Raw genomic sequence first — 25,344 nt, forward strand, 5'->3', positions numbered from 1 at the left:
ATGCTTCCATACGAATTTTCCAATATGGAAAATCGTCACCATCAAAAACGGGAGGAGGTCCATCCCCACCGGATATCGTTACTCTAGCGGTTAAGCTAATCTAAGAGCAACAAGGCTCTGATACCAATTGAAAGGATCACGATGCCCAAGAGGGGGGTGAATTGGGCTTTTCTAAAAGTCAACACTAATTAAACCCTAAGCAAGAGCCCAACTTCACCCCAACAACTAGCACTAAGAGAATAATACTAGAAATACAACAATGCTAAGACAATACTTCAAATACTTGCTAAACAAATACACAATGTAAAATGCTTGAATTAAGTGTAGAATGTAAAGCAAGGTCTAGAAGACTCCTCCAATTTTTCCCGAGGTATCGAAGAGTCGGCACTCTCTACTAGTCCTCGTTGGAGCACCTGCGCAAGGGTATCACTCCCCCTTGGTCCTCGCAAGAACCAAGTGCTCACTACGAGATGATCCTTTGCCACTCCGGCGCGGTGGATCCCTCACGACCGCTTACAAACTTGAGTCGGGTCACCAACAAGATCTCCACGGTGATCACCGAGCTCCCAATGCCACCAAGCCGTCTAGGTGATGTCGATCACCAAGAGTAACAAGCCGTAGACTTTCGCTTGACCAAGAGAAGCCTAATGCAAGTGGTGTGTGCTCTAGGTGGCTCTCGCTAGCGCTAATGAGGTCCAAATGCAGGATTAAGATTCTCTAATCTCCTCACTAGGCTTTTGGTGCTTGCAATGCTCTACCAATGTGCAGGAATTAATGTGGGCAGCAAGACATTGAATATGGTGGGTGGAGGGGGTATAAATAGCCCTCACCCACCAACTAGCCGTTACAGGCAATGTTCTGCGCATGGGCGTACTGGACAGTCCGGTGTGCCATCGGTGCGCCAACGGTCGACTCCAACGGCTAGTTCTGACAGCTAGCCGTTGGGCAGATGGCACACCGGACAGTGAACAGTCAGTGTCCGGTGCACACCGGACAGTCCGGTGCACTGTCTGGTGCGCTGTCCGGTGCGCCACTAAAATCCACTCGGGAACCTTGCGCTCTCGGGTTTCTGCATGGGGAAACCCTTCCCCTGGGCCAGCTTGGCCCCACCTGGCAGAGGGCGCACCGGACAGTCCGGTGCCCCAAAGTCAGAAACCCTATTTTCTATTGTCTGCTGTTTTTCAAATCGGTTTTCGTTCTAACTTGTGAGTATGTTCTAGAGTGTCATCTAGCACTATATGTGAGTGTGAATATGCACCAACACTACACTAGAACTCTCTTGGTCAAACTACTCATAGATAACCCCTCTTTATAGTACGACTAAAACAAAATAAAAGACTTAACTAAATCACGAGTGTCCACAACTCCTTGACACTCGGACTACACAGTCCTTCACTTTTTGTTTCGTCGTTTTAGCCGTCGCTTCGAGTTCTTATCTCCAGGATTGTTTTCACCGTTGTAGTACTTCTACCTGTAATGCGACCTAACTTACCATTTGTCTCTGCAAAACACACGTTAGTCACATATAACATTACGTTGTCATTAATCACTAAAACCAATCAGGGGCCTAGATGCTTTCAACTATGATGTCATCAACATATATCAAAACATTCTTGCCGATCTGAGTGTGGAGAACTTTGGAAGTCATCCTGCTGAAGCTTCCTCCAGCGTTCTTGAACCCCTCCGGCATTCGAAGATAGCAATAAGTTCCACTAGGGGTTATGAAGCTTGTTTTGGGCTCATCTTCCTTCTTCATCCAGATCTAATGATAACCTGAGTAACAATCCAGTAGGCTCATGAGCTCTAAAGTGGCTGCTGCATCTATGAGGGAGTCTATTCTTGGCAATGGAAATTCATCCTTTGGGCACGCCTTGTTGAGATCTGTGAAATCAATGCACATTCTCCATTTTTCGTTGGACTTATTTACCATCACAGTATTGGCTAGCCATTCTGGGTATGTCACTTCTCTGGTCACTCCAGCACTAAGGAGCCTTTTAAGTTTGTTTCTTGAACCTTTGGCTTTATCATCTGACATCTTTCGAAGTTTCTGCTTCCTTGGCCTTATCATGGTGAATCTCCCCAGCTCGCCTTCCACTAGTTCCATCTTGGTAATCATGGGGGCATCATTACCCTCGTGAGAGATCTTGAGGGTATCCCATATTTGCTTGGCATTGTCCAAGCCGCTCACTTTGTTGTATTCATCCCTGCATAGAGATGCTAGCAACACAGTAGTAGCTTGGCATTTTTATATATTTGCTCATTAATAAATATAGGATTGTCAGTGCTATCAAAATGCATTCCATTTTCAACAATTTCCCAAATACTTGGATGGAGAGAAAATAAGTGATTGCGCATTTTATGACTCCAAAATGAATAGTCTTCTCCATCAAAGTGTGGGGGTTTTCTGAGTGGAATAGATAATAAATGGGCATTTGAATTATAAGGGATGCGAGAATAATCAAAGGAATAGTTTTGATTAACCGTTTTCTTTTTCGACGAAGAGTCTTCGTCGTAGTCATCCATTGGTGAAGAGGAGGAGGCGTCGCTATCGTAGTAGATGATCTTCTTTATGCGCCTCTTCTTCTTCCCATCCCTCTTCTTGTGACTTGAGCCTGAGTCAGCGGGCTTGTCACCTTTTGGCTCGTCGACATAGAGGGTCTCCTTCTCCTTGTCATTGATCACCATCCCCTTACCTTTAGGATTCATCTCTTCGGGCGGTTAGTCCCTTAATGAAGAGTACGACTCTGATACCAATTGAGAGCACCTAGAGGGGGTGAATAGGTGATCCTGTAAAAATCAACACTAAATGGCACAGAACTTGGTTTATGAAATGTTAGTGGAATCAAAACCAAGGTGCTATATCTAGAGAGAAAGAGATGGCTTCTTCACTTAATTGCTCTTCACAAGGTGAGTATTTAAACTTAGAGCAATTATCAAGTGAGTAGAAGGAGAACGAATAACAACAGGTGACACAACAATTTTTATCCCGTGGTTCGGCGAAGTAGAACACTTGCCTACTTCCATGTTGTGGCGTCCCAATGGACGAGGGTCGCACTCAACCCCTTTCAAGCGATCCAATGATCCACTTGAATACCATAGTTTTCTTCCTTATAGCAGATGTTCCCTTTGTGAGGAATCTCCACAAGTCAGAGCCTCTCAACCTTACAATATTGATCACAATGAAAACCACAAGAGTAAGGGAGGGAATAGAAACACACGCAAGAGCTAGAGTCACAGCAGCGACACACACACAAGTCAAGAAACGAGCACACAAACACAACGCAGTGAGTTCACAACTCAACAAGTGCTCAAATCTCAAACACAATGATCCGGATGCATGCTTGCGGAGTCTAGGAATCTTAGGATTTTCAAAGGAGGCTTGGTGTACTGCTCCATGCGCCTAGGGGTCCCTTTTATAAACCCAAGGCAGCTAGGAGTCATTGGATCTCCATTTGGTAGGCAATTCTTGCCTTCTGTCTGTTGGCGCACCGGACAGTTCGGTGCACCACCGGACATGAATAATGCATGATTTGTTTCCTTCTCTAGCGAAGCGGACCGTTGAACCCTCCGGTGCGGCCTAGTGACCGTTGCCTCTGGCTACGCGTCGCCCGTTGATTGCGCGTCGATCGTGATGTCGACCGTTGGCGCGGACATTGTTGGCTCACCGGACAGTCCGGTGAATTTTTGCTGAAGCGTCCTTGGTGATTCCCGAGAGCAAGGAGTTCATCATTGGCCCATCCAGTGCACATGCAACTGGTGCAATACTGGTTGTTTCAGCTAAACTCATTTTCCTTCTATGGACTTGACTTAATTGAGTTCCTCGCATTTAGACAAGCATGTTTAGCACATAAAACAATTGACTAAGTGTCTAGAACTTACCTTCACACTTGATCCATCTAGATATTCCTTTACTCAATATTATGTTAGTTCACACATAGTGTGTTGTGCATCTAATCACCAAAACAATATAGAAATAGCCCAAGGGCACATTTCCCTTTCAGTGTTCACCCGGCATCACTTCGAGTTGTTAGACTATAATGAAGTGTCGAGTTCCGATACCAATTGAAAGTCGACTATAGGGGGTGAATAGGTGAAACCTAAAAATTACAAACTTTGAACACAAACTTTTCTCAAGGTTAGGGTTAGAATGAATATTAATGAAATTAGAGTGCGGAAGAGAAGTTCTTCTTGTTATGTGTTGCTCAATCAATGTGGATAACTTTGGGAGCTAACTCAAAATCAATAGCAAGCAAGAGAACTAATGAGAGAGGGGAGAGAAAGAAGCAAATCGCAAAGAGTGATCAATTAAATGAAACGCTGATTTGTTTCTTGAGGTACTACCCCAATGGGTGTACGTCCCCGTTGAGGAGTCCACAATGGACGGGTCTCTTTCAACCCTTTCTCCCTCTCAAACGGTCACAGAGCAGTTGAGCTTGCTTTACTATCTCGGGGACACCAAGTCCCGCAAGGACCTCCACACAAAGAATTAGAGCCTCTTGCCTCGCTTTGCAATCAAGAGCATGGGAGAGAGATAGAGAAGAACAATCAAAGCTAAAATGATCACAAGACCTTGCAACACTCAAATGTGCTAGACATTATGTCTCTCAAACACAAATCGATCGAATGCGACACGGGAATTGCTTTGAATGTGTGGAGATGTTGCACTTAACGTTTGGAAGGTTGGGAGGATTCTTGTGTCTTCAATGTGCTGGTTGGGGTATTTATAGCCCCGAACCACTCAAATAGCCATTGGAGAAAAACTGGCAAAACTACATAGTCGGGTGGTGCACCAGACCATGAACAGTGTTGATCCGATGCGCCAACCGCCCGTGAACAGTGGCCTGGCAGGTATCTGTTCTGATTCTACATGTTACTGTTGGATATCTATCAGGTGGTTCAGTGCGTCGCCGGTGCTCAGCCCAATTTTCTCGAGAGTGAGCAGTTCACTATAATTCACACCCGATCGGGTCTGTGCACCGTACAGAGAACAATAAATGTCTAGTGCGCCATTTGGTGCAAAGCTGAAATTTGTGAAGTTTTTGTCCTCTGATAGGACGGTCAGGTGTGTCACTAGATTGGTCCGGTGAGCCCCCGTTGTGCCAGACGGGAGATTAGATTTCCCCCTTTTCTTCAAGTCTTCTTCAAGTATTTTTGGCTTTCTTTAAGGGTGTTCCTTTGCCTTAGATAAACTTTTGTAGTGACAACCCAACTAGTCTAAGTCATGGTTTTTGAAATTTTTGCTCTCTCCAACTTAGAAACTTGTTTTAGCTAAAACTTGCTCCAAAAGTGTGACTTCCCAAACCTAAGCTTTACAACCTCCTTGGATGTGCCAAATAGGTTCCTCGGGTGTATGTAGCTTATCCAAAGTGTAAAACTAGGTATTCTTCATATTTTCCAAGTTTTACCCCTTTGTGGTTGATTTTGAGTTGTTTCTAACTTCGAATTAAGTTGAGTGGACTTCTTCTCTTGTGAATCAAATACTAGGCAAACTAATTAGTCCATAAGGTTGTGATGGTCATCAAGCACCACAATCAATTAGAGAAAATGGTTAAGGCCATTTCCCTTTCTTGCATCAACGATCCCGCCAGCAGCCTCATCGTATCCTAGGACCAAATTCTCAAGGTCCATGGACGAGGCACCTTAGGGGAGCTCTGATGGGGCACGAAGGTTGGCCGTAGTGTGGAGCTGGGCAACTACAAAGGCAATGGCAGTGCCCCGATGGATGCCTTGCTCCACGACGTTCTAGACGCGGCTCGGGACATCCAATAGTTGTCATGCTCGTGTCACCCCACAAGCACGGATGCTCCAGGTCACCATATCTATTTGTTGGTGAAACTCCGCTTGTTTCGCCTCCTGCCCTACTAAGGGAAGAGACAAGGTTTCAATAGGCCCACGGGGCGAAGAGTGATGGAGCACGGAGGTTGCAACTTACTTGACACATGGGCCTCCATGTCTGCTAGGCAAGCTTGAAAGCCTACGACACGGATGTCAGAAGCCCTTAGGGCCACGCGTGAAGCCTTTAGACGGCCCTGCAACTCAACCATCACAAACAGTGGGAGAGCTTGGTGCTCGAACCCACCGGGCTGCACGTGGCCAATAGGGATGGAGGGAGTGACAAACCCATGTACAAAGAAACATGGCCCAGATGGGACCAGATCCTAACCATCCTCATAGCCAGGAGAGAACGATCGATTAGAATCGGGGCAATGGGCGCGTTGCCATGGGGTGAGGTCTTAGGCCCACCACCCTGTGGCTAGCCCTCAATTACTCATCCAGAGAAACCATAGGAGAAGACAAAATAGAGATAACTTCCCCTCGAGCGCTTGGACCACCTGTCCTGCAAAAAGGCTAGCCTTAGGAAGTGGACAGAGGAAGAGGAGAATCAGAAGGCTTCTAGAAGCCGCCTACCCTTCCCGCGTCGGGCGACTCTTGAACTGGCCTTGGTGAGGATACTCTGAGGCAGGGCGCTTACTATGGTCCATGATCAACAAAAGGATCCTCCAAGGACTCAGACAGGGCAGCTTTCCAATGGGGTGCTATTCTCGAAGGATGAGGAGGCGCCAAACGATTCCAATAAAAGGAGAAAGCAGAGAGACCATCTACTTATAGCGATCAGTAGACCTCCAAAAACAAATAGCGGGTCTCGCAAATCCTACCAACCCCCTGGGCTCGGGCTCGACGCGCCCCAAAGCGCAACAATCAAAGGGCCAATGGGCGAACTCCATCTGACCTAGTGGAAGCCATCAAGGGGAGAACCCTCCCCTTGGGGGCTCGGGGGCTACTGTCGGGGAAACAATTCTTGGGCCCTTGTGGCCCACCAGTCAGAGATAGCGTTGGGGATGGGTCTCCAGACAACTGGGGCCCACTGGTCAGTAAAAGGGTAAGGGAACCATCTACCCTAGAAGCACTGGCTCCATAAAAGCCCTAAGGCATCGAGCCTGGGGTCAGGCAAGGCAGAGCTAGAGAGGGGGGCTAGACAGAGAGGAAGCCACTCGAGTAGATTCCTCGCCTCGCTAAAGACTAACCCGCCATAAATGACCGACTATATTAACTACGCCTGACATCGAGCCACAGTAGGAGAGTCGGTCCGCCTCCCACTCATGACATGTGAGCCCCTCGGCCTACGGTGCTCTCATGACCTATTAAGCTTAGGCCTGAGTGTGCGGGCCATCTACAGGACTTGCAAAACGACAAGCAACACCGAGACCCAAGCTACGGAGGCTAGGGGTTGGCATGGCGTAGAGGCAGTAATAATGGTGCCAGGGCTCCACGCCGCCCATACTGCCTACCATAAATGATGCAGCCAGGGAAGCTCAGACAACCAGGGTGCATGGCGACAAGCATGATTTACCGGGGTAGAACGCCTCATTTTACAATTTTACCACGGACCGGTAACTCCTTCTAAGAGAAAGAGATGGTAATCGACCCCCACCTTGGTCTATAAAAGGGGAGGGTCAATAAAGGACACATAACACACGAAAGACAACCACACTCGCTCGACGAGACTAGAAGATCCAGAGGCCGGAGCAAGACCCAAGCCACTACGACGTCCAAGGCTTAGCTTAGAATCTAGTTCCATAGTATTTAGGTCCACTCACGCATAAGAGACTTGGGAGCTCTTCTTCCCACTCTCGCCCGCTTGTAACCCCTAATATGAGCATTGAGCAACAAAGGTGATGGTAGCATGAGCTAGCATAGACTGAATGTAGGGACGTTCTACCCGAATCAGTATAAATCTTGCACCTACCTAGCACACCATCCAGAACCCAGAACGCACAGATACAAATTTACTTGTCGAAGCTAGGTTCGAAACACCAATAAAAACCATATGAGCCCAATCATTCTCCATTATTTTGACTAGCTCAATTTGTCTCTACAAAACACATGATAGTCACAATAATCTTGTGTTGTCATCAATCATCAAAATCCAACTAGGAACCATGATGCTTTTGGTATAGTCAACCCAGACCAACCACCAAACCTAGCCAGGTTGGGTCTCCAAAGTTGAACAAGCCGCATGCCAAACCCTGTCAGGCTCGATCTCTAATGTTGGCTAGCCACCCTTGAACTCAACTTGGCCAGCTTCCTATCGCCAAGCCGGCTACACTAGTCGACCGTGTGAAACCCGGCCTAGCTGAAGGCTGACTTATGCTAGACCATAGACCAATTCATTTCTAAATCAGTTTTTGATATGGAAAACTTGGATAACACAATTTGGAGTTATTTTTTACTTGCATGAGATAATTCCGTTTATTTATATGATAGGATCATGGACGGTTGAAGGATCCAATATCCAATAAACAAATTGACAGTGTTTTATTCATTTTTATTCTCTATCTTGTTGTTTGTCATGTCCCTCGATGAGATTCGATAGTGTTCTAGGTGGCCTTGCCAATCCTAGGATAAGTTCCATGTTCTCCTTTGATGGATTTTCTCTAGAGGTGTTTCGAACATCTTCTTTACAGATTTAAGCAAAAGTTGTACCAAACATGGTGCTTCTACAACATCTTATTAGTTCAGATGTTTCTCAAGATGAAATAAAAGCAAACAATAAGCAATAATTGTTTTCACCAACTTCTCAGATAAGCTACTTTTTCAACAAACAATAGTTGTGCCAAATAGGACCATAGTAGTAAGACTGGAGGGGCAAGCACAAGCGGGTAAGCTCATGACAGGGCGAGTGACTGAGTGAGCGACACATGTGGGGTGTGGGCACTGGCAGTCTTGGGTGCAAAGGGACAAGCCTGCACCGAAGCAGCATATGTTGGGGTGGTTGTGGGGCACGAGGGAAGAAAGGGAAAATGAGAGGATGGTGAACATGTCCCGCATTTAAGACAAGTAGATAACTGATCCCAGTCCTTGATGTCCTTAAATCAAATAGGGAACTTGTTGAGGAGAAGGTTTTTGGTTGAATGTCCACATCTAATAAAGATTGTTGTTACAATGTGTCGGAGAGAAAATCCTCTGGCCGGGTGGCGGAACGCACCCGCCCTAATCCTAAGATGAGGAGGGGGCTTAAGTGTTTTGCCTGTCTATTGGAAGATGGATGATCACACGAGGACACGAGGGTTTAGAGTGGTTCAGGCCGCCGGAGCGTAATACCCTACCTCCACTGTGTGTATGCTGTATTGAGTATGAGTATGAGCGTGTGTCTGTGTGCTTGAGAGCTTGTCGCTTGTAACGTTGTGTGCCTTCCCTTTTATAGTTTAAGGGAGGCACATACAAGGATGCTGAGCCCCGACATGTGGGCCCAGGAACATAATGGAAAGAATATATTATGTGAGCAACTAATGCTAGTAACGCTGAGCAATCACCGGGAGTCTTAATGACCGCAGTCCATGCAGCATTGATAGCCGAAACGTACGAGTAATGGTGAATAACTGCACGGCCCGCGTATCGTGGACTGTGCATGCCACCTGTCAGTGGAATGGACAGGCGCACGTGTTATCCGTAATGAATGCAGAGGCGCGCGTAGTCTAGAGGCGTCATGCTCAGTTTCGCCCGTTGGCTTAAGTCGCGTGCAGTATGCAAGGTGGTAGCACGGGTCTCTGCCTGAGCATGGAGTAGGAGTATCTGCGGACAGGTCCAAAACCCACCAGACTAGGTCAGGACACGTGTCGGCACTGGACCCCCGCCTGGGTCCTGTTCAAGGCCCGAGTATGTTCTGTCCTGAGACCTTGGGACCCCATTGTGGGCGGCCCAGACCCCATACGGGGGGTCCGGATCCCATTCCAGGGGTCCGGCTTGCACACGTGGAGGTCCTGGACCAACTTTGGAGGTTCGGACTGTATATCTAGGGGTCCGGCACCCTCCCATGGGGGTCCGGGTTCACTGTTGATATCCTGGAGTATATCACTTCCTCTAGACACGTGGCGGCTCCGGACCCGCCCATGTGGTGGGGTCAGGCGCTGTTGTGGACCCAGAGTTGTCACCCGAGGCCAGGGCGATTCATGGCTTGGTCCCACACACAGCACCTTTACCACGCGACTAAGAGATAGCCGCATGGGTACTGCGTCTTTATACAGTAGTAAGAGGTACCCTAGTTTCAGGGTATCGACAGTGGCCCCCAAGCCCACCTCAGGGGAGGATGCGAGCCTACAGGTGGGGCCAAAGCTTGTACTTTGCTTCGACATGGCATGATTGACGATTTGCACGTCGTTTCACCGCGTCTGCTGACGCACCCACCGTCAATCTACCTTAGGTCATGCCAACTGCCATATCTATCCTCGCGGCTAACTGACCCGTGGCCCCCACGTCTGGTGGTTTCGTCGGGCCACACGCAGGGCGCCTCGATACCACTGCATTGGTTTTATAAAATTACCTTCTGTCTTCTGTCGCGGTCCCGAGGAGGCGCACTACTGGCGCGTGCGGTGGTTCGCTCTTTCCGCACTCGGGATCCGGCACCCAAGGAGTATGACCCGTGGGCCTGGGCCCTTGTGTCATAGACTGGGTTGTTGTCTCTTGCGGCGGAAATGAAGAGGCGCGCTACCGTGTGCGGTGGTTCGCTCTTCAAGTGCGTGCGGCGATTCGTTCCTTCTGCACCCGAAATCCGACTCACAAAGTGTATCGCCTAGGGACCCGGCGCCGCTTGTGTCGCCTAGAACTGTTGGATCCGCTCCTCCAGCTCTTTTTCTTTCTTCTCCGACTCGAGCTCATGCTCGGCCAGCATCTCGCCTCGCCGGGTCAGCATTTCCTCCTAGAAGGTGAGATCCGTCTCCCGCCTGGCGAGGTCAGTCTCCCGCCTGTCCAAGGACTGTTCCTTCGCTTTAAGCTTCTCCTCAGTAAGGGCGGCGTCGCTGGCCTTGCCCTCGAGCTCTTGCTGCAACTTTTGCAGCCTCTCCACAGCCTTGGTCTGCTAGACCCGCTGCTCTTCCAGGGTCTGGTCCAGGGCACTCAGCTTGGCCCGGAACTCTATCGCGAGAGCCTCCCACTGAGACAAGGCCTCCTCCCTCCTGGCCACCTTCTTCTCCCTCCGGTGCGCCTCCAGCTCCCTGGCATACACCTTCTGGAGGTCCTTCTTGTACTCCTTACGGCCCCGCTCAAGTTGGGACCGCTCGGAGATGAATTGGCGAGACGCCGCCCTGGTGCGCTCCTCTAGCTGGGTGCGTCAGTCGCTGAGGCGCTGGTCCTCGGCCTCAAGCGCCTCCCACTCCCGCAAAATTGCTGCCCTAGTGTCACTAAGGACCCACTGGGCGCGGGACAGCATGCGGGGGAGGGGGATTGGCGCAGCTTCTTCCTCGGCACCTGACTGGAGCCGTCGCCCAAACACCACCTCCATCTCTTCTAGTGCAGGCGGGGGGTTGGAGCTGGATGCGCCTCCGGTGTCACCCCCAACGTCGGGAGTGGGCACGATGTCGGAGACGGGCGCGGATCCTCCAGCTAGGACCTCCTCTGTCGCTGCAATGCCGCCTGATGTTGGCGCCGCTGCCGCCGGACCCCCGGCTGGGGCATGAGAAGGCGCTGGCGCTGTCTGGGCAGCGGCTGGAGGCGGACCACCGGCACCACTCCCAGCAGATTCCTACTGCTGAGAGCATGGTTATTAAAGCGGTAAAACGTTAAAACGTTATGAACCAACTTTTCAACGTTTAAACGTTTAAACGAACGTTGAAACGTCTTTTCAGACTTGACATAGAATTTCAAATATAGAATAAGTCATTAGCCTCGCTATTTGTTGCCATTGAAATTGAAATTCACTGCACACTTTAGCCTGCAACACACAGTAGAATGGTATTAACATATTGTACATTTAGCCTACAACACACATTGGCTAGAGCACTGGCTGGTGGCTGCTTCACTGCGACACTGCGCACTGGCTGGATATTCCTGGCCGAGCAGTGCCTTACTGCCTTCATTCCGGCAGGGCAGCTATAGCGCCAATGTCTATGAACATTATATGACATCTGTGGCATTCAGTATTACCACAGAATGCCATGTTCAGTATTGCCGCGCCATGTCTCTAGCTAGGCAGCTAGAATACACATCTCTCTAGCTAGCTCTCTCTCTCTGCTCCTGGCCGAGTAGTACCTCACCTGAGCCATTGTAGTGCTCCAGTCCGGGATCTGGAGCAATGGCGCTGCCGGGTTGGCGCCGTGCCTGTACGTGGAGGGAAGAGGGAAGAGGGAGGAGGGAGGAGGGGGGCTGAGCGGCAGCGTACCTGGAGGGCGGCCAACGGCGTCTGGCGGCCGACGGCGTCTGCTCAGTCTGGGCGCGATGGAGTTTGCTCAGTCTTGCGGCCGACGGCTCTGCGCGATGGCAGCTGGGAACTGGCGTCTGAGGAGCGCGATGGATGAGCCGGCTGGGTAAAGGCCCATTATGGCCCACTAACTCACATGCGCGTAGAACGTCCATACACCTGAGAAAACGTCCAGAACGTGCGATCCGACGCTTAAACGCTGTTTAAACGTCCAGAACGGACGTTCTACGCACTTTTCGTAAAATGTGCGGACGTTTTAACTACTAAACACGTTTTAGCGCTTAAACGACGCTTAAACGTCGTTTAAGCGACGTTTTAATAACCATGGCTGAGAGCCGAACCCACCGGTGGCCTTAGGAGTGGTGGAGGAGGAAGCCCTGGCGAAAAGACGACGGGTTAAGACCTGTCGGCATGATAATTAGACTCATGGAAAAAGGGGGCTACACTTACTTGGGGCCCTGGACTTTCCAACGACCCTGGAAGCGAGGCGACTGCTGCTGTTGCTGTTGCTGCTACTATAGTTATTGTTGCTGTTGTTGTTGTTGTTGCTGCTGCTGCTGCTGCTGTGGTTGTTGCTGCTGCTGGTGCCCCTGGGGGAGATCACCCCCAGGTGGTGGTGGTGGTGGCGGGACCGATGGTGGTGGTGGTGGTGGTGGCGGGCCTGATGGTGGTGGTGGCGGCGGGACCGGAGGACTGACGCACCTCTGCGCGCCCTGGGCCTGAGAGTCGGCCTCCTCGGCCCCACCAGCAGTCCTATGACGCTTCTGGGAGGTCCGAAACAAGCGACCCGTCGGTGTGCCAAATGTCGGAGAGAAAATCCTCCGGTCGGGTGGTGGAATGCACCCGCCCTAATCCTAAGATGAGGAGGGGGCTTAAGCGTTTTGCCTGTCTATTGGAAGATGGATGATCACACGAGGACACGAGGGTTTAGAGTGGTTCAGGCCACCAGAGCGTAATACCCTACATCCACTGTGTGTATGTTGTATTGAGTATGGGTATGAGCGTGTGTCTGTGTGCTTGAGAGCTTGTCCCTTGTAACCTTGTGTGCCTTCCCTTTTATAGTTTAAGGGAGGCATATACAAGGATGCTGAGCCTCGACATGTGGGCCCAGGAACATAATGGAAAGAATATATTATGTGAGCAACTAATGCTAGTAACGCCTGAGCAATCACCGGGAGTCTTAATGATCGCAGTCCATGCAGCATTGATAGCCAAAACGTACGAGTAATGGTGAATAACTGCACGGCCCGCGTATCGCGGACTGTGCATGCCACCTGTTAGTGGAATGGACAGGAGCACATGTTATCCGTAATGAATGCAGAGGCGCGCGTAGCCTAGAGGCGTCATGCTCGGTTCTGCCCGTTGGCTTAAGCCGCGCGCAGTATGCCACATGGTAGCATCGGGTCTCCGCCTGAATGGGGAGTAGGAGTATCTTCGGACAGGTCCGGAACCCACCAGACTAGGTCCGGACACGTGTCGGCACTGGACCTCCGCCTGGGTCCTGTTCAAGGCCCGAGTATGTTTTGTCCTGAGACCTTGGGACCCCATTGTGGGTGGCCCAGACCCCATACGGGGGGGGTCCGGATCCCATTCCAGGGGTCCGGCTTGCACACGTGGAGGTCCTGGACCAACTTTGGAGGTCTGGACTGTATATCCAGGGGTCCGGCACCCTCCCATGGGGGTCCGGGTTCACCGTTGATGTCCTGGAGTATATCACTAACTCTGGACACGTGGCGGCTCCAGACCCGCCCATGTGGTGGGGTCAGACGCTGTTGTGGACCCAGAGTTGTCACCCGAGGCCGAGGCGAGTCATAGCTTGGTCCCACACACAACACCTTTACCACGCGACTAAGAGATAGCCGCGTGGGTACTGCGTCTTTATACAGTAGTAAGGGGTACCCTAGTTTCAGGGTACCAACACAATGTGTTTTAGGGAAGGTACCTTCGAACCATCTATCTAAATCGGAAGCTTCGGCTGACTTTCCACTAGTGAATGGCAAGCCAAAGAATCGAAGGAGGAAAAGAGGTGTATGACACATCTCACTTGCGAAAAGACGTAATTGTCCATCTTTGGTTGTAGAAAACCTTTGTGCAGAGGAGAAAGCATTCTTGTAATTTTGAATAGAGATGTATGTAATTTTGACCCTATAAATAGGGAATTGTTTTGAAATTTGACACCCAATTTGCAAGCCTTTCAAGATTTGACATCATGCCCCACAAGTTAATGACTCATAGTGACCCCACATCTCATTGTGATAGAGGTGTCAAATCTTGAATGGCTTGCGATCTGGGTGTCAAATTTCAAAATCTCTCAGGAGGTGGTGTCACTGTTATAGGACTGTCATATTATGTCGTAATCCTATAGCATCTTCAAGCATAGAGAGTCGACGATGTTGCCTTTGAGCGCCTTGATAAGCTGACCTTTAAGGTATAACATTTTGAAGGTCTCATGAGTTGTCTTATTTTTTGTATGTTTTATGTAATGAAAAAGAAGAAGATGAGTAAATCATTGTGTTGGTCACCTGTTAAGATTCCTGGAGAGAACCAAAACAGGGCAACACAATTAAAGTAACAGGATCTTCTTTCCTTTAATCTATCCTTGAAGATAGAACAAATTAAAGAGATAAGGTTGAAACAGGCACAAATATGTAATTAAAACAAGAGACATTGTAAACTTATTTCTTTATTTATCATTTACTGATTACAATTGATTACAAGTGTACCTTCGAAGGATTCAAAGAATACACAGAGCGCCAAATGCTTTGGAGCTTCGGACGGGGAACATTTCAAGATTGCTCGAGTGTATTCACTGTTCAAAAAAATGTCCCCATACATGGGCACTTCTCACCTATTTATAGGGGTAGCACAATGTACAATGGACATTTCTCACCTATTTATAGGGGTAGCACAATGTACAACTTCATACGAAATTATAACCACGGCCTTGAATCCTACACATAGGAATTGTAAGGTACATTAAAGACATCACCGTCTTTTCCCCTTGTAAACATGATGAGCACGTAGCTCAATCCCTTCTTCGTTTCTCCGTTGCCTACTTCATGTGCCATGAGATGCTTCGACTAAACACTGATGTCGAAGCTTCCTCCTCTCTTCAACTTGTACTAGTGACCTTCAGCAAATATGAATCAGTTATTCCTAAAACAAATCAAAAAGTGGCTAAGATTGGTTACTTTCGAGGACCTTTGGCTAAGACTTACTCCCAACACCTTGTAAACTGAATTCAGGCTTCGTTTATGCTACTTCATCTCGTTTTTCCGCTTGTTTCTCTCCTCGACACCTTCGAACCCATCGAAGGTAAATAAAAAGGGACGTTACTTCAATTATGTGGTCCTAGTGTGATTCCTTGCATGAGCCTAGCGCTTAGGCTGTTTGGTTCCATTTCCATCTCCTAAACTTTAGTTACTAGTCCCTTAACTGCTAAACAATGTGACTAAAGTAGGCCTCCCAAACAAGGTATTATAATGACTAAAGTTTAGTCTCTAAAGTTTAGAAGTGACTAAAGAAATGAGATTAGTCTCCAACAGAACTCGTCCCTCAAATCAATCACGGATCAGGAATGGTTCTGCCCCTTCCAGTCCAACTAATGGCTTGTTCGTTTACGTCGGATTACACACGGAATCGTTCCAGCTAAGGCCCCGTTCGGTTGCCTAGGAAGTCATCCAGGCCAGAAACAGTTCCAGGCCAGGAAACAGTGGATCACTCAAACCAGCCCAGGATTTGATCCAGATGGTAAGATGTCTGGATTCCTATCGAGCCATGGAGGGAGTGGAAACTTTGAACCGGGCCGTTTTTGTTTTTATTTCAGATTGAAACGAACAGCTGAGTGCCGGATTCGAAACTGGATAATTTTTCTGACTGAAAAGAGGCCTGGAACGGCTGGATCAGCCAGAAACGAACGAGACCTAATCAAAGTTTATATAAATTAGAGAAACAATCCGGCTAGGAATCGTTCCGACCCACCAATCCGACACAAACGAACAAGACCTAAACATAACACAAGATGGTTCCATTCAAAAGAAAAGTGCTGGACCACCTCAACACCAACCGTCTGCTAACCAAAACACATGCTAACCTCAAAATACAACGCAACAACATGATCCACAATTAGAGCAAAAACAACAAAAAATTGCTTACATACAACCTCAAAAGACAACACAACAAAATGAGCCATAATTAGATGGTCATAAAACTGCAGAGTTATTGCACAGCAGGAACTACGAAGAGCATGATTAGGGATTTATACTTGCGACTACTGCCAGCCTTCGACATTCTTCGTCGTTCACCAGAGAACAAGAGTAGGCTGTTGATGCATGTGAACTGCACCAAACACATTATGCAATCAACAATCTATCAAAATAATTACGCAGTCTCTCATTAATTCTCGTATACATTTCTACAAGGGAAGTGTAGAATCAAAACCGTCCACTCAGCATCATTAAAAATGGTTTCTGATGCTTGTTTAGTACAGTATGACCTTACAAGCATGACCACAGTTGAGTGATGTAAATCAAAGGTCATACAAGGTAACAGGCTTAGCTTCATTACTTTGCTCTTCCTGATAGTCCAGATTCGACTTTCTTAATCTCAAATATCAGCATCCGCCACATCTTGAGAACAAACATCTCAGCCTCAACATCCAAAATCGACTGTAGGAGCTCTAGCATCTTTTCTGCCTGAACGTGGTCTTTGGTGCAGGAAACAATATAGTCCACCAAAGTTGATTCCTCCTCGCCAAGAAATTCAATAATCTTTTTTGAAATCCAAGGCCTCATTCTCTCGTGCAACTCATTCTGCACCAAAAAAAATCAAATCATAATGTCGAATAGAATCACAGGAGATACATGTGCAACAAGATAAATTAGATAATAATACATACATGGGGCAAGAAACAAAAAAAAATGTGTTCCAACTTCCATGGTAACTTAACAGCCAATACTTAATCAATTGGTCATGAATCATGGGCAGAATGAAGACAACTGGATCATGAGCACATGGCTTACAAATCTACGCAAAAACTCGTCGAAACAGCACCAGCTGTTATTTGATTACCCCAACACAGTCATATTAAAAACACACAAAAAATGCATGAGCTAAGTGAAAAAAAAAGCTTGAGAACAGATGAAAGAACAGAACACTGTTCAGTTTCCAATTAACAATAATGCAAGTTAATGAGTTTGATTTCACCTTGTCATATATCACCCAGTTTATATCATAGGCAAAAAGTTCTTCCTTTGTCCTTGGGATCATATCAATTAATTGCTTTGCATCCAGAATCTTCTTGTTCTCCGACTTGGACTTATCCTTCTCACGATCATGTAGCTTCTCTCTTCGCTCATCGCTAGGACGACCTTCACTGGATCTCCTATTCCTATCCTTCTCTGTGTCAGCCTTCTCTTCCTTTGAGTTAGAAACTGAGATGCGCTTGGCAAACTCAGCAGCTGCTGCGACATTTGCCCCAGTCGAAGAATTAGCCTGTACGGCTTGTAATTCTTCATTGTAGTCGATAGGTACTAGAGGTCTTATGCTTTTATCAACATTATTTTCATCATCCTCTTCAGCAAAAACTGATGGAACAGATGTCCTTTTGCCCAAGCCAATCAAACCAAAACCCAGTTTCTTTACTGGGACATTGTTGTTTTGCTTGGTATGACTAGGTACCATGCTTATTTCCTCACTGTTATTTTCCTTACCAAGTCCACCTGGCCAATGAGAAAAAGAAAAGAATGAAACTAAAAGATGGAAATGTGGACATGTGGTAAGACTCCAAAAAGACATTCACACTTACCAGCACCAACACTATTAGCAAAGCTCGGGATGTTATCAGCTTCCACAACAGACGGCTCGTTTTGTGCATCTGTTTCTTTTTCGTCGTCAGCATCAACCTCCATAAGTGTAGCAGACTCTTCAGCAGCTGCAGCCGCTGCTGCAGCTGCTTCATCTGCTTGCTGTTGCAACTCTACAGCCCGCCGCCTTGCTTCTGCAATTTCCTCTTCCTCCCTTATTTTATCTGCCAAATCTTCCTCCTTTTCACGTTGCCGCCTTCTTTTCCTATCTTCAAGTGAACTACTACTCCTTCGCTTCCTTTTCCTATTATCCTCTTCGTCGCTCTCATCTTCCTGCTTCAGGATCTCCCTTCTGCGGTTATGTTCTCTATCTTTTTCTTTCTCCTTTTCACTATATCTCTGATATTCTTTCTCTCTCTCCCTAGATTCCCACTCCTTAAGGCGATCCCTGTATAGTCTATCAACTTCTCTATGCTTATGATCCTTCTCCCTATCCCTCCGTATCCTTTCACGTTCGCGTTCACGGTCATGCCTTTCAATATCTTTGTCCCGTTTATCCTTATCATGCTCTCTATCCTTCCTCCTATCAGGAGAGGCAGTTTCAGATCTTTCAGTTTCATTGACTGCTCTTTTAACAGTGTCAGCATCAGTCTTATCAGCAGAATCTGCGATTGTAAAAATATATATTAAAGAAAATGCTATTATTGGGCAAAATGAAGTAACCATAATTAGGAGAACTCAGTACCATTTTTTGCCTTATCTACACCAGAGCTATCCGCCGATGGTTGAACTGGTGGAGGTGGAGGTGGCGGTCTAGTCTTTAACCACTGCTCAATCATACTGCTTATTTTTTCTGCGACGTCTTTATCAGCTTGAGAGTCTTCATCAGTAACAATCCCAAATTTCTTAGTGCTCTCGTCACTGTCCTTGTCTCCAGCATCTCCTGTCTCCTTATCTGATTCATCAGGAACAGATTTTGATGATTCATTTTCAGCAACAGCTGTAGTTCCATCCCCACTTGCATCTTTTGACTTCACTTGTGCTCTCTTCTTTTCCTCAACATGTTTCTTCAGGTACTCCTTGGTGGCATCATTTATATTAATCTGGTATCAGAAAATGGAACAGATACATTATATAAAATTATCATTAGTTTAAGAACCTACTGAAAGTTATCATTGCATTCATAGGACGAATAAAAGTTAAATCAATGCGCATTCGTATAGTATTATATTACAGAAAAATTCTAAGCTTAAGTATAGTACTTTGGGGTGGTAATGGGCTCTAAAATTTACACTATGAAATTTAAGGATCGAATCAGATTAAGATCGGGTTCTATCGCTATTCATTTTTGAACTAAAAATACTTAAGGGCTCAAACTTATTGCGAAGAAACATTTGGATCATGATCCATTACCACCCCTAATAGTACTAAAGCAATAAGCATTCATATAACATTTGATTGGTGCCGGTATCCGATGATATGCGAAAGTGTATTCGTATTCGTTTTTAAATCTGGAAACATATGTAGTGAAGGCACTATCCATTCTGATCCATTTTCACCCCGAACTTTGGTATCTCAAAGTTGCCCCCTGAACAATGTAAAAGAAACCAGAACATGGTCATGACGTGATAAGAGACTATTACTAATTTTTGGCAACAGATATTGAATATGCAAGCTAAAAAATTACTTGCAAACAGTTGTCATTTCCCATGTCATGTTCAGCTCTTCCAAAAAACACAAATGCTAACACACATTTTTCACCAATGATGTTGAGACCTATGTGTATTTGCTAGGGAAGTTTGGTTCTGTATCATGTCTCATATTGGCTGCAGCACTTAACTCCAGGAATCGCAGAATCTAGTTTTCAAGACTGGTGGCATAGGTCAGAAACGACAGTTCAAAAAGCAGAAAAAGGTCTCAATTGTGCAGTAATCCTAGTGGCCTGGTGGTTGTGGAAACACAGAAACGCCTGTGTCTTTGATGGGGCTACTCCGGACATCTCTAGGATTTCTCAAGACATTAGGGATGATGCCAAGTTGTGGTGTTTAGCTGGGGCTGTAGGGCTGAGAGGTCTGTGGCCTTAACTCAGGGGGAGTTCAGGCTTGGTCGTTTTTTGTCTAACCATCTGTGTAACAGCCCCCTAGCAAACTTGGAGGAATGCCTTTTATTGATGGTTTCTTTTGTGCAGGTATATTTTGGACCTTTTTTTCTTAATATAATGATGTGCAGCTCTCCTGCGCGTTCGAGAAAAAAAAGGTTGAGACCTAAGACATGCAATGATACATACCACCAGTTCCTGACCATCAAGGCTCAATTTGTTGAGAAGCCGTGTCGCACGAAGGATGCCTTCAGCAGATTCAAACTCACAAAACCCAAAACCTTTAGGTTTTCCATTACTTGGATCTTCGGCACGCTTCCAACTCTTGACAGGTCCACAAAGCTGAACATGGTCCAACATTAGACATAATTTTCTACAGTGGTGTTACCTACTAAATTACAAATAAAAATGGTATGGATACAGAGAATTATTCAACCTTCCATACATACATCTGAAAAACATATAAGAGAAAAGAAGACATACCTGGAGAAGTGAAAGAAGGAAACCATTGTCTACTGTTGGGGCAATCTTGCCAACATAAACTGCGGTTGGCGGTTTATCAGCCAGCATAACAGCTGGAGGAGGTGGACGGGCAGTCAGGGCTACCAAAGGAGGAATAGCCCGGATCCCAGAAATTATTGGTGGTCGTTGAATTGTCACAACACCAGGTGGCGGCATTGGACGTGGAACAAAACCTGGACGAACCATAGGATACGGTGCAGGATAACGAGGCATTCCTGCAGAGACAGACAGACAACACCTATGCAACCACATTAGTAAGTATACCAACGAAGTAAAACACATAGAAACCACATAACACATATAAAATCAGAGAGTGTAGTCATGTGTAAACAGAAGATACCGAAAGCCATAAACAAATAAGAGCTGACTGAATAGATTAGCAATATCTTGCCAGTTCAGAATACCAGAGTGAACATCAACAGAAGCAATATTTTGGTCAAACGAAAAGGGACCTAAACAAAACTGGCCTTACCTCTTAACCTCATGGACAGGATAACATACTTGTATTGGTTATTTGAGAAACTTGGTATAGCTCACACCATTGTAATGCACTACTCAGGTAATAAGAGCTCAGGCAAATATGTCACTACTTTACACTTCTTATCAAAAAAATGTATATGAAACCATAACAAAAGGATATGGCCGGCATATGAAATTAAACGGCAGAAAATCATGATACCTTAGCAAGTTTTCGGGACAACCCAGAGCTGAAGCATCTAAGTGCATAATGAAACTGAGCCTAATTAAGCAGTGAGACGAGCTAAAGCATGTAAATCAATTAGACAATGTAAACAAAACCAGTTCAAATTCAAACATTCGGCATACCACACTCAGTGAGGGAGCAAATGATCTACAGCTTCAGTTAGAGCTGCAGAATCAAACATGAGCCGGCACCTCTCGCTGTGGGGAGTAATGGCTGGCACGACCACCGCTGTAGCAGAGAAATATCCGGACATCGTTATCAAGCGAGCGGATCCCAGTTTCTCTAACTCTAAAGCACTAGCACCACACTTCTAAAGTCTAAACGCTAACCAACACCCTCCCCATGTCCACTGCACAATTCCTCTCAATTCTCCCGAACCCCACAAAGAGATCCTCAACATCGCAGCTCATGGCACACCTTGAAGGTTCAGACTTGAGAAATAACACCGGATATAAAATAGTGAGCGAGGCATAGTTTCGTCATCGTTAACGAACTAACTAGTACCAAGTCGCGGTGTCGCAGAGGTTAACGGAGTTGGACATCAGGGACCCACCAGGATGGGGGACCGCAGCGCCCTGCTGCGGCATGTATGCTCCCGGCTGGGGCGGTCCGTACATGACCGGCGGCCGAACGGAGCCCGGAGGCATGACGACGGGGACGCCCGGCGGCTGCATCGGCGGCGGCATCGGGTAGCCCGGGTTCGGCGGCAACGCGCCGTACTGCGGGACCTGGTGCGGCGGCGGTGGCGCAGGAGCACCGAGCGGGCGGAAGGTAGCGGCGAAAGAGACCGGAGCTGGGGGCATCGGTGGCGCAAATGCCGCCGGAGGCGCGGAAGCGGGGGCGGGGGGCAGGTTAGGGTTTGGACTAGGCGCCGCGGGGCCGGGCGTCGCGGGGTTTGGCGGGGTGGAGGTGGCGGCGGGAGGCGGGGTTAGCGTCGCGGCAGGAGTGGCGGCTGGGGGAGTGGCCGGCGGCGGGTCCATGTTGTCGGGCGGAGGCGCGACGGCAGCCATGGTGGTAGGGCGGAGCCGCCAAGGAGACGGTGGTTTGGTTTGGGTTCGAGTTAGAGCACGAGGAGACCGGTTGGGTGATCAAAGATTGGCTGGTGGATCGACTGTTCCGAGCCGGATGGAGAGGCTCTGGATGCGCTGTTGGGCCTTGGCCCCGCTCGTGAATTAGGCTGTCTCCAACAATATCCTGTAAATTATTCTGTCCCCTACATATAGCGTTTTCTTTCGTCCTGTCTCCGCCCAACAACATCCGCTAAAAGGTCCGCTAAAACTTACCGGGTGCTCGCCGTCCGCTAGGGGTGTGTTTGGTTGCGGGACAATCAGGACAGGGACGTTCCTTCACGTCCTCTTTCGTCCCTCTAATTTTGAGAGATAAATAGGGACAACACTGGGATAATCTTGTCCCAACCCTTTACCCTGAACCAAACAACCTTATTTGAGGGATCGTCTCATCCCACCCCGTCCTATTATTGCAACCAAACACACCCTAGATGTAGCGCAGGAGCGGTCGTTCTCTATACGCTGTGTGATTCTTCTTCGGCTTTGTTTAATATTTCTTTGCTGTGGACGATCGGCCCATGTTGCTTCCTCCAGACTTTGATTATCATTTCTTTGGACGACCGTACGCATATCTACACTGTTTGGTAATTTATATCTTTAAAAGTAATTATTTTAAATATTTGAATTAAGGATTTTGGCACACACGAACGTGGCAACGAACAAATATATACATAAATTTCCAATAATTTGTTAATGCTACTATTGAAAGATGAGTAATTTGGCTATAAATTTTTTTGACAAGGTTTTTCTTTCATAAATTAAGGTGTTAAATTTTTTATAATAAAAAGGTGAAAAAAACAAATAAAAACTAAAGAAATGGAGAAAAGAAAGTCTACTGTAGCTTTAGAGGACCAAATTTAGGGAACGTTGTTGGAGATTGAGAAGATATAGAGGACAAAAAATTTTAGAGAGTGCTGTAAAGGACAGAGAATATTCCTTTAGAGGACGAAATTTAGGGGACGTTGCTGGAGACAGTCTTACGGGCACCCTTCATTCATTCATAGTAGTTTACTAGATGATGTCTGTGCGTTGCAACAGGTATATAATATCACAATAAATATGTGTTATATTGTTAGAAGAAAATGTTTTATAATTCATTTATAATCCTAGCCATACATAAATTTTGTGATAGTTAACATATGCGTTGCAACGATATATATAATAGACGACAAAATTTAAACCCAAATCTGATTAAGGAGAGTGCATCAACAGGTCACTATATAATAGAAACACTGGTACATGTAGGAACAAATAAAGAACCGTGTATAAAAGCAATGTTTTTACCGAAGGATAGGGAGCATCATTCATCTCTTTTTGCTACGTGATATGCACCTACATCATGATACATATAATGAGTAGAAAGTAGCTGTGCGTATATAGTTGCATTTAGTAGATATAATTTACCCCCAGACGTAATTCTTCAAAGTTTTTAGTACAATATACGGGAATAGACATACATTTTCATACCGTCACTTGTTCATCAATTTTAATAAGTTCTCATTTATGATTTGGATCTTGAAATGGATTACGGTGTTGTCTGAGGGCAAGATGTCATATGCATTTCGAACGTTATAATTTCCTTTGACCCATCTACAGCTATTTTTGCAGGAAAAAATAAAATAAAACCATGTTAGTAGCAGTGAATCATGTGAAAAAATAAAATAAAATTAACTGATTTGCTGTAGCACAAAGCACCAGTCACATGTAGTTAGAAAAAAATCTTAAACATTCTGGCCACCATGCGGCGAGCCCAAAGCAGAGATGACAAGAACCATCAATAAATTCGTTTTGTTAATCTGATTATGTGCAGTTTATAGGCTGATGTGAGGTTATGAGTACAGTAGTAAACGCAGCAGGTCTTGTTCCAACTTGTGGCTGCTGGCGCATAGTTACTGAAACTACGTGCATCGTCGTCACCCTCGTCAGAAAAACCAAACGAAACGTACGAGCAGCTGGCCGGTGGGCCAGAACAGGGGGGAAACAAAACCCGGCAAGAACTTGCCAGCTATGCCCACGAGGGAGGCGTTGCATCCGTCCGTCCCCGCGCACATGCCGTGGTCCACGCCGCCCGCACTGTTGCCGCCGAGGACCAGCCAGCGTTGGTGCGGTGGAAGGCGTCGGAGCCGGCGGCATAGAGGTGGGGGAAGGCGTTGGATCCGGCGTCGTTGATGTGGGGGAAGGCGCAGTACGGCGCGATGGAACTGCGGGCGACGGGGAGGAGGCGCTGCGGCAGCGGAGATGGTGAGGCTCGGACGGCGCGTACCCGAGGGAGGTGGGAGCCGCCGCCGCAGTCAGTCTTCGTCGGGAATAGAGCTGGATGTTGTGCTTGACCCCTCCGCGTCAACTGAATAGGAGACCACTGCCCGCGACAGGACGGCGGGCGTTCGGGAGGCCGTTGCGGAAGCGAGGTCGGCGGCACGCGCGGGAGGGAGTTGCGCGGGCGTAGGGGAGCGGGGATTTCGCTGGCGCGTGGGCGTGTGGGAGCGGGGATAGTCTACACTGCCCCCTTAATAGTTAGTAGAGATGTTGAATTTCTATATTACAATCGCCGTAGAAAACGGCGCTTCAAAGCCTATCCACGTTAGCATTTTATATTACAATCGCGGTAGGAAACGGCGCTTCAAAGCCTATCCACGTTAGCATAAAATTTTCCTTTCCCTTGATCGTGAATCAATGGCATCTGTCACAGTCTTGGTGCTCGCTCCCTCCCTCTATATCTCGAGACGTCTCGAGAGTTCCATCTGATGCTTGGATTCTGGATTCCTCTCCTCGCTCCCTCCGCCTCGTGCCCTCGACCCACTCTCAGTCGGCAATCGCTTTGTCTTCCATACATTCTAGACTTCGGCCAAACAAATGTTGGAAAAGGAAAAAAAATCTTTGAGATCTTCTGGCTACTGGCTTCCGCCTCCCTTCTCTCTATCGGTAAAGCCCTCTCTCTCCCGGTCACAGACGCGACC

The 25,344-nt window shown here is 47.2% G+C and overlaps 1 protein-coding gene across 3 annotated transcripts; it reads right to left on the reverse strand.

The window, feature by feature from the left end:
• Window positions 1-16,492: 16,492 nt before the first annotated feature.
• On the reverse strand, window positions 16,493-22,505 carry LOC103653436 (RNA-binding protein 25). Of its 3 annotated transcripts, XM_008680341.3 has the most exons (8): window positions 21,874-22,433; window positions 21,443-21,548; window positions 20,579-20,832; window positions 20,285-20,437; window positions 18,743-19,100; window positions 18,000-18,662; window positions 17,399-17,913; window positions 16,493-17,004 (listed from the first exon to the last, which is right to left on the reverse strand). In XM_008680341.3, exons 3-8 carry the CDS (start codon window positions 20,828-20,830, stop codon window positions 16,756-16,758), a joined length of 2,190 nt encoding a protein of 729 aa, XP_008678563.1. In that variant the 5' UTR covers window positions 20,831-20,832; window positions 21,443-21,548; window positions 21,874-22,433; the 3' UTR covers window positions 16,493-16,755. The 3 variants fall into 3 exon arrangements, with proteins under 3 accessions (XP_008678563.1, XP_008678560.1, XP_008678561.1); XM_008680338.3 differs by lacking the exon at window positions 21,443-21,548 and having other exon boundaries at window positions 21,874-22,505; XM_008680339.3 differs by having other exon boundaries at window positions 20,579-21,548; window positions 21,874-22,435.
• Between the last annotated feature and the right edge of the window lie 2,839 nt (window positions 22,506-25,344).

This window comes from Zea mays, chromosome 4 (assembly GCF_902167145.1).
Source record: "Zea mays cultivar B73 chromosome 4, Zm-B73-REFERENCE-NAM-5.0, whole genome shotgun sequence".
Lineage (NCBI taxonomy): Eukaryota > Viridiplantae > Streptophyta > Magnoliopsida > Poales > Poaceae > Zea > Zea mays.